This window comes from Miscanthus floridulus, chromosome 1, assembly GCF_019320115.1.
Source record: "Miscanthus floridulus cultivar M001 chromosome 1, ASM1932011v1, whole genome shotgun sequence".
NCBI classification, from domain to species: Eukaryota; Viridiplantae; Streptophyta; class Magnoliopsida; order Poales; family Poaceae; genus Miscanthus; species Miscanthus floridulus.
Window position 1 is genome coordinate 90,117,723 of NC_089580.1, and position 9,145 is coordinate 90,126,867.

A 9,145-nucleotide genomic window follows, 5' to 3' on the forward strand; every position below is an offset into this window, starting at 1 on the left:
TAACCAGGAGTAGCAACAAGACTTATGATAACAAGAGTATAGAGATCACAAAGGTCTTCTAGTTCTAATGTCGGTAAACTATGTCTTCTATTGTTCAATTATGGGGATGTTACTAAGGGAAACATAGGCAGAGTATGTTTTCTATAGTAACTAGATCCTGCTCGGCCTACAAACAAACGATGGACTACAGAGGATTCAACGAGGCTATAAGAGTCACCCTCGCGAGCTACCACTGATCCAGAATGTAGGGTATATCCACAAGTAACTGAGTCTAAGCACTACGCTTACACTATGAATGCTACTTTAACCTATGGCCAATAGATTAAAGCACTCAAAAGAGTCGCAAAACCTAAAGAACAATATAAACATGATACTTACTTGAATCAGAAGTTTATTACCAGAGATATCTTAGACGCAAGCTCAGGTAGAACTTGAATCTGACAAGGTACAGGCCGTAGAGAAAGCACCGATAGGCCGGTACTACCTCCAAAATCTTCCTTCACTCTCTATCTCACTATTTCTAATTAGAAGACTAGATCCTATAGAGGACTAATTTTCTCTTGATTGTTGGCTCTGATTCTGATGAGAAGGATATGAATTAGGGTATCAGGATGACTTCAAGGAGGGGGGTAGGGGCTGCTATATATAGGGGGAGCCATCAATTCTGAGCCCTCGGATCAAACTGACTTAAAGCAACGACGTAGATTGGACCTCAATGGTAGTGGAAAACCAACATACGAAGCGGAGGCTGACGGGTGGATCCCATAGGCCTCCCTGTAGGTGGGCCCGGGCGGACCCCTATCACCCACTTGGCTCGATCTTCGGTGGAGAGTCTTCTAGAGCTTCTAGAGTCTTTCTAAGTCAGTTTCGTCATGGATAAACGTGATTTACTTTGACGAATAGGTCCACCTTGACAGTTTTTTGATTAAATCCTCCTATAAACACAGATTCACCAAAACTTATAGAAATTATTAGTTTAAACCCCTAAACCTATGTTTGGTGATGGAATTATGTATATATGCAGGATATGTTGATAGTTTATAATTGATGTTAACGACCGTCAATAACCTACTTACTCAAGATTAAATAAAAATGGAATTTGAAACGCTTGAATTGATTTCCTTTGAACCGAAGTGCCATAGCTTTCAATCTTCACCAAGTGAGGGTGTCATCATGTCATCTTTGATTTTCTCCTTGAGCATATGACTTAGTTGCATCCAATAATTATGAGTTAACTCCAAAGGTATCAAGTCACTTCCAACACTTTATCCAAGATTTGATCCTCCACTTAAATGTGACCATCAAGGTTCGATTGGTACCTCAACTAAATGCAAGTACTTCCTTCTTCACCCTAGCTAGGTTCCTTGGTCGCCAAGCCATCACTTGCCCTTCACCCTTGTTTAGTACCTCGAAGCCCTTCCCTTGCTATCTTGACCATCTCAAACCATCAAGTCACACTTTTATGTTGGATCAGTCCATTTAGATCATTTGTATAAATGTCTTTCAATGTAGCAAGCTTTAGAAAGTGAGACCATTGCATATGCAATCCCTCATGTCTCGTTAATCAAAATCATCAACGTGCATGCTTTCATATGACTCATCGAAATCCCATAATGAATAAGCCTTGTATGAGTTACATTTGCATTGTTGTCTTGTGTTTAAACTAGATTGTTTATACAACAATACATCATTTTGGCTTTCATCAAATACCTATGAGATTACCCATTTCCTGTCCAATACTTAGCAAACGAGTTAGACCTTTAATCACATTGTCATTCAATCATCCAAAATCCACTAAAGGGCTAGATGCACTTTCATACCTCCACTTCACCAAGCAAGGTGGAACTAAAGGTTCTCACTTCCCCTCTCTTGCTCACATGAATGGGCCTTTGAGATTTCTCTAGGAATTTTAGGATTTCTTATTTGGGCCCCAAGCCCACAAAGATTCTAACGATTAGGTCTTCACTCAAGCTATTCACATCAACAAACCACATCATTTACTAACATATATTTAGTTATCCACATAAAAGAACAAAAAAATGTCCACTAATATGTATATTGTAATATTTATCTGTTGATATAAGTAAATATAAGTAGTATAAGTCCACCTACGATTCCTGCATCAACACGCGGATCATTCTTCTAGTAGTATATAAAAAACACATATCCCTGGTGCACAACAAGATCTATGATTGTGAGAACTTCAGCTTTTATTCATCACAAATATTAATAAATATTTCGGTACTATGTAATATAGTATTGAGTTAAGAGCTCTTTAATACATTTTAGATTTTACAAAAGAAATACAAAGCATACATTAATTTAGATAAGATAAGCAATTGAAGTTCTAGTGCTCATGAATAAAAGTAATAGGAATTTTTTCTATATGTCACATCTGTCACATAAAAATTTAAATCCTGTCAATCCCACATCTCTCATTTGCCATCTAAAAATTTAAATCCTGTCGATGGCACTATTTAAAAATGTGAATCTATTTTACAGTATTTTTTTAAAAAAAATGAAAAGAATCAATATGGCTTTTATCTCTTGTAACCAAGAGAATCAGGCTAATTATTGCATAAGTTAAGCAACACAATCCTAATATTATTTGGCCATAAAAAAGCAAAGAACAGTACGCTTATCATTTCTAGCGTTCGACAAACTTTGGAGAAGAAATCCATGGTTTCATCATACTTCTATAGCTATGTCCCTGCATTCTCTCCATATTAAATTATAAGACATTTGACTTTTTTTTTTAATATATTACTTTTACTAGGTCTGATTGTCTGCTCTTAAAAGCAGCATTGCTGCAGCTACAGCAGCTAGAATCTTCTCGTAGTTGTACGGGGGATTCGAATATAGAAGCTGAGCATGCTAGATTACCCACGAACTCGTGCATTTCTAGCTCTTGGATGTCTTTTTTGTTGATGTCGTCTTGATAGTATCTTGTCATGTCAATTAAATTGCTGTGGAAGGTACAACAACTTGTATGGGGGTTACATATAGTACATGTGACGTGTTTGGTCTACCAGTTGGTTCCATGCAGGCACGTTCGGATCATTCTCGGATGGGTTGGTGCCACAGACCAAACGCGCCGGTAAATGCCGTTTTCGACTGGCTGGCTTGTTTTTTTTTTTTCAGCCGGAGCAGGATTTTTTTCTCTCACAAAAATTCAGCATGAACAATAAAATCCAGCGTAAACAGTGCCCATTTCAGTCCAGGCGAACAACTTGAAAGAATGGTTTGTCCCTGGAATCTGAGCATGTGATGTGAGCCACATGGGATTCGAAGATGCTGACAATTTAGCAGGAAGCAGTATCTGTATTTCTTTAATGGCAAAAATTAACATGTAAGGTGATTTTACTGGCTTTCCGTACAGCTATAATAGTAAGACCATCGAGAGGGCATATCTTTTAGCCAACCCAAAGCATCTCAATGAGACATTGATGAGAAACGAAGTATCAGGTATCAACATGTAGCCACCTGGTAAAGTGGTAATAATATCACCATTTGCACGTCCAACTGATGCCTCCACCAAATTTACTAAAATGAGAACAGTGGAAGTGTGGAACTGCTCTCTATTTCTTAATATTACGCAAAAGAGCATGAAAGTAAATGCTTCAAGATCACTGTAACAGTTGTTCAGAAGCTGTCATTTCTCCTGCTGGGTGATAGTCAAAACAAGCCCAAAGTGGTCGCTTGGAAAGACAGGCAGCTGAACCATTCGGCTCTCTTTCCGAATCTTCTTCTCCTTGTAGTAGGAGACACCCGGTATTGCCTCCTTCCCGATCATCTCGATGCTGTCGATCTTGAAGTCTGCCAGCTTGCACACAAACCGGTCCATTCGCTTCTGCAGCTTGCGGTTGCATGACAGCATGCCATTGGCCTTCGTGTCATAGGTCCAGCCATCTTCTCCAGGCTTCAGCTCAACCCAAGCATCAGTCCACCCATCCTGCAGAGGGAAAGGACCGTCTCCCTTGTCGTCCCAGTTCATGTCCCCACAGAGTATGGCATTGGGGAAGCGTCCCAGATTTTCCAGGCATTGCTTTGCCTGATCCACACGTTCTTTGCTGTACATCTGATCCCACTTAGGAGGTGCAGGGCATGGGCTCTCTAGGTGGGTCGTGGCTATTATCAACCATTTCATCTCTCCTGTACTAACACTTGTGAAGCACAGCTCTCTTCCCATTATTGAGTTCGAAAATGGGATGCAGTCAGATGCCTTCACTGGCAGTTTGCTCAACTGTAATTGTTGAGATCAAAAGAAATCAGTAAAAATAAATGAACTCCGAGAAAAGGATAAACATTGCCAACCTCCCAATTTCCCATGGAAGGTCAACTATAGATACCACATGAATCCGAATCAAACATAGCCCATTGTAACTTGTAATGATTTGCTGAATATGTGAAGTTATGAAACATGCAGTCAAACTCTTTTAGACGGATGAAACATGCTTCACTACAAATATGCAAAAGAGCTTGGATTGACCATATTGAATATGAAACTATTGTAACTCACTCATCCATATTCTGCAGGCATCATATAAACCAAAAATGTGTCTGATGACATGAACAGTCAAAGAACATATTTAGCAACTTCTGTGGGTATGTTATAAATAGTTTTCCATACAGTTCTGTTACAAGAAATTGACTGAGACATTCATCCAGAAGTTGGAAATCATATCACACGTAAAATTTGCGAAAAGAATTATTACCTGCATGCAGTAATATGGCATATGAATAGCCTTCTCATGTGACAACAAGCAGTTGTATTGTTTCCACCAGTCAGATTTTTGCAGAAGCATATATATGTATGGTGTAATCTCCTGCAGTTCCACATATTAGATCCCACTAAGGATGGGAAAAGAAAATAACTCATAGCTCAGAGTGTGGACCTGGAAGCATATAAAGTCTGGGCTATGCTGCTTTATAAGATCCCCAAGAGCATCCATCCTTCTTATCACTTCCACATCCTCTCGGAACCAAACATTGTATGTCATGATTTTGAAGGTCTTCTTATCCAAACAAATCTCAAGATTTCCTGTGGACAGACATTTTGATTTTCATGTGACCCTAGCAAACTAAAATGCATTAAAGAAGTAACAGCTTCAAAAATGGATTGAACTTTGAACTTGCATCACAACTAGCTAGTTTTGTAGTTTACGATGCACACATAGAACAGAAAAAATAAGGAATAGTTAAATGATTCGATTGGATAACCCTTCTACAAGTAATTTTAGCTTCGAGTTAAATACTCCCTCTGTTCTGCAGTGTTTGTCCATCTAAGTGAGTAATAGTCATCGGTTACATGATAAACACTCCTTCCTTTATATTTGATGTTTTGACTTGCTCCCGAATATTAGAAGTAATTAAAAACCAGCCACACACCTTAAGTAAAGCTATGTCTCCAGCTACTTATTCTCATTATTTTCTCCCACAACACCTATTGTGATCAAGTTAAGTAAAAAATGAAACTTTTCAGCTCATAGAATGTCAAATAAAAAAGATTTACTGATGTTCCAATCTTCCTTTTCTCCATGAAATTTTGTTTGGATTGGGACTCAAATCAGACCAATGCATGGCTTGATCACTTCCCACACTCTCAGAATTTGCAAATGATTTAGTGGTTTGCAATTTCGCTTGACACAGCAAGCTTGAATAAAAAAATATCAAATCAAATAAAAAAGATCGGATTTCAGTGAATAGAACTAGTAATAGTCCATAAGCACAAGTTGTAATCAAAGAACAACGGTGCTTCTACCACCAATACATTGTTCATTGTTAGCATGCAAAATAGGGTACATTTACATTACATTCAGATATTTTTACAACTCACACGTTGAAAGCAATTTGAGGGGAATCAGAAGTAGCACTGAACTTGTAAATTTGACCCCAAACTGAAACAATGGAACTAAAAATATATTTTTTTTCTCTAAAAAATATATACATAAATAAAAGGGAGATAAAAGTAACATAACATAGTGCAGCGCAGTATTCGACAATAGGATCATGGCACGGCCCTAACGGAGGAAAGGAAAATGCATAAATCCTGGACGCCCTGAAAGCTCAAGAAGAACAAGAACGGATCTACAGATAACGGGATGGGAAAAGCGACCCCATTCACCAACGCAAACAGAAACATCCCAATCTATCTACACGCCAGTGCAGTTGAGAGGGCCGCGAGCGAACCTTTCTTGGCGGCGGGCCCCTTGTCCGCACTATCGCAGAGTTCGACCACGTTCGGCGACGCATCCCGCTCCCTCTTCCTCCCAAACCGCTGGGGTGGGGGAGACGCACTGCGCTCCTTCTTCCTCCGGCCCCGCTTTGGCGAGGCCAACGCGAGGGCGGCGCCAACGACGACGGGGCTGTCGATGTCGACCTCCACTGGGCGCGAGACCTCGCACACCTCGCAGGAGTCGGAGTTGTCAGGGTTGATGAACGTGCACCTGACGCAGCGCCACTCCGAGGCGGCCGGAGGGGTCGGCGGGGGGCGGGAGGGGGAGGGCATGGTCGGGGCTTGGGGAATGGGGAGAACTCGGGAAGAGACCGAAGCGGCGGCGGCGGCGGAGTTATTAAAAGGAAAAGCTTGGTGGCTTTTTCGAATTCGAAATGGAGCGGAGCTTTCAATGGCAAGAGAAGAGAACGGTCACGGGCTCACGGCTGATCTGAACCCTATGTTGACCCCCATCGGACGGATCCCGTTAATAGTCCCTTGAGTTTTGGGTCAAATACATTTGATTTGCTTTGATTTGGATAAAAAGAGTGTTGAAGATCTACTCCTATTTTGATGTGCCATTGTTGCCTTGCTTCTAAGGTTTAGTAGAGGATTTGTTCTAAAAAATATTAGAAGATTTTTTTCAATGTATTATGAACCAATAGACACACATGTTTATGGTTACAATACAACATACTCATACCTAGTAAACACGTAATGTAGTTGCTCCTTCTGACATAATTTAAAGTGGACATTACTAGAGCGTGCGCGAGCAGGAATTTTAACTTCCGACTACACACTCCAATTTAAGAAACAAATTATTTTGGTTGCCAAAAAAGGAAAAAAAAAGCGGAGCAGATCTTTTCATCCTCGACTCCGGCGCCCTCGCCCCCGCCGCTGGCCATCGCCCCACCACGGGCGCTAGGGTTCGCCAGAGCTTCGGCGAGGCCCTAGCTCGCCCGAGCTCCGGTGAACCCTAGCGCCCGGCACGGCCGCCCTCTTCCCCTCCCCCCACCGCCGCCATCTTCTCTAGCTCCAGCGTGCTCAACCGCCGCCATCTTCTCTAGCTCCGGAGAGCCTCCCCTGCCCCGACCTGGTGCGACCGCCCCTTGCCGCCGCCAGCTCCTCTAAACTGCCCATCCACCATTCCCACCTCCTGACCTCCCTAGGTCGGCCATTCTATACCCCGTTGGAGTTGGAGAAGAAGGGAGCACTACTAGAAATCCTTTCATCTATGTTGTTTTAGGAATGACGATTCTGATTTTGGTCACTAAATAAGGTTAATTAATGATGATTTTACCTAGATCATCATGGATGCTTCGTTTGGTCGTCAACCCCTTTGTTCAACTGTGACGAATCGGAAAAAATCATGATACAAATGTTCTGAGCTTTATCATAGAAGTGAAACTATAAAGTTTCACTGTTTAGGTCCCACCTGTCAGATGATGGTTTTCGTCATAAATGTGGGATTTATAAAAAAATGTGCGGTGCTTGGGAATCGAACTCGACACTTGTAGTTCATAGCCAAGTTGTCTTACCATCAAAATACAAGTTTGGACGTGTTAAGAGATGGGAACATTTTTTTCTTATTGGATTTTTGAATCATTCATATGACCCTTCCACCGTGCCTGCGTGCTGCCACCCAGATCCAATCGGGCAGGGGTTAGGAGCAGGTGCTCTGGCGGCCAACTCCGGCGGACCGCTCCGATGGGCAGCTCTGGCTACAAACTGCTGTGGCCTAGCTGCTCCAGCGGTCAGCTACCACAGGATGCGCTGGTGGGCAGCTGCTCCGACGTAGCTCGCTGCTTCGGTGGGTAGCTACGGCAGCTTCTCTGCTCCGATGGGCAGCTATTGCGGCCAGCTTCGGCGGGCATCTGATGCTGCCTGCTCCGGCTGCCAGCTTCGTCAGCTACGGCGGTGGCCAGCTACGGGTTCCTGCACCGATGATGAGATGGGGTGCTAGGGCGGCTACTTTAGCTACTTAGAAGTATTGTCCTCTCCCATTGCCTACAATTCATAGCATTTCATAGCTGTTTAGACATGGCTAATTAGAGTTAATTGTTGTTGCATTTAGTAGATGGACAGAACGTGGATTCGTGCTACTCGGTTCAGCGATGACTTCACCAACGGCATTGATCAGTTTATGTCTTTTGTTCGAGATAGATTCAATGCGAATGATGCTATACCTTGCCCATGTCGCAATTGTCTGAATCAGTCTTCATGGAGTCAGAAAGATGTGCATGACCATGTCTATCTCGGTGGGTACATATACACGGTGGGTACACCATGGAGAAGCTTTTGATGCTAAGATTGTGGAATATGTAGAGGTGCAAATGAACCTGATGATCTAGGTGATGTGTTGGATGTGGATGAGCTCGACAATGAAGATGATTAGGGTACGGTAGAGATGTTTACAAACCTGTACATAGTTGTACAAGAAGATGGAGAACAACCTATGTTTGTGAAAGTTCTTGAAGATGCAAAACATGCTCTTTGCCCGGGTTCTGTTCAGTCTAGGTTCTATTTTCTAGTCAGAATGCTACATATCAAGTCATTCTATAGGATCAGCAACACAACATTGAGTGCAATATTGAAGTTATTGTTAGGGTCATTCCCTAATTGTGGCCTTCTAGATTCATATGATAAATCAAAGAAGTATCTCAAAGAATTGGGCCTTGGATATGAGTTAATCCATGTTTGTGATAATAATTGTATGTTGTTTCGAAAGGATTTTACCAATCTGGACAACTACCCAAAATGCAAGGAATCTAGGTGGGTAGATGCAGATGGTGCCAAACGGCTTCCTAAAAATATTTTGAGATATTTTCCTCTTATACCCAGGCTAAAGAGGATGTTTGCAAACAAAGCAACATCTGAGGAGACCTAGTGGCACAAGGATAAGCGGGTTCCTATGGAATATGAAATGAGCCA

At 42.0% G+C, this 9,145-nt stretch overlaps 1 protein-coding gene across 1 annotated transcript; it reads right to left on the reverse strand.

Moving 5' to 3' along the window:
* Positions 1–3,447: 3,447 nt before the first annotated feature.
* LOC136489351 (uncharacterized) lies at positions 3,448–6,508 on the reverse strand. The gene is made up of 4 exons (XM_066486017.1): positions 6,190–6,508; positions 4,896–5,041; positions 4,716–4,826; positions 3,448–4,243 (listed from the first exon to the last, which is right to left on the reverse strand). The coding sequence occupies exons 1-4, from the start codon at positions 6,506–6,508 to the stop codon at positions 3,653–3,655; spliced, it is 1,167 nt and encodes a 388-aa protein (XP_066342114.1). The 3' UTR covers positions 3,448–3,652.
* Between the last annotated feature and the right edge of the window lie 2,637 nt (positions 6,509–9,145).

Excerpts from the sequence above, each read along its gene's own strand:
- LOC136489351 (XM_066486017.1), bottom strand. The coding sequence starts at position 6,508 with ATGCCCTCCCCCTCCCGCCCCCCGCCGACCCCTCCGGCCGCCTCGGAG. Across the intron at positions 4,827-4,895 it reads CAGACTTTATATGCTTCCAG|GAGATTACACCATACATATA; the intron begins GTCCACACTCTG and ends GTGGAACTGCAG. Across the intron at positions 4,244-4,715 it reads TGCCATATTACTGCATGCAG|TTGAGCAAACTGCCAGTGAA; the intron begins GTAATAATTCTT and ends CAACAATTACAG.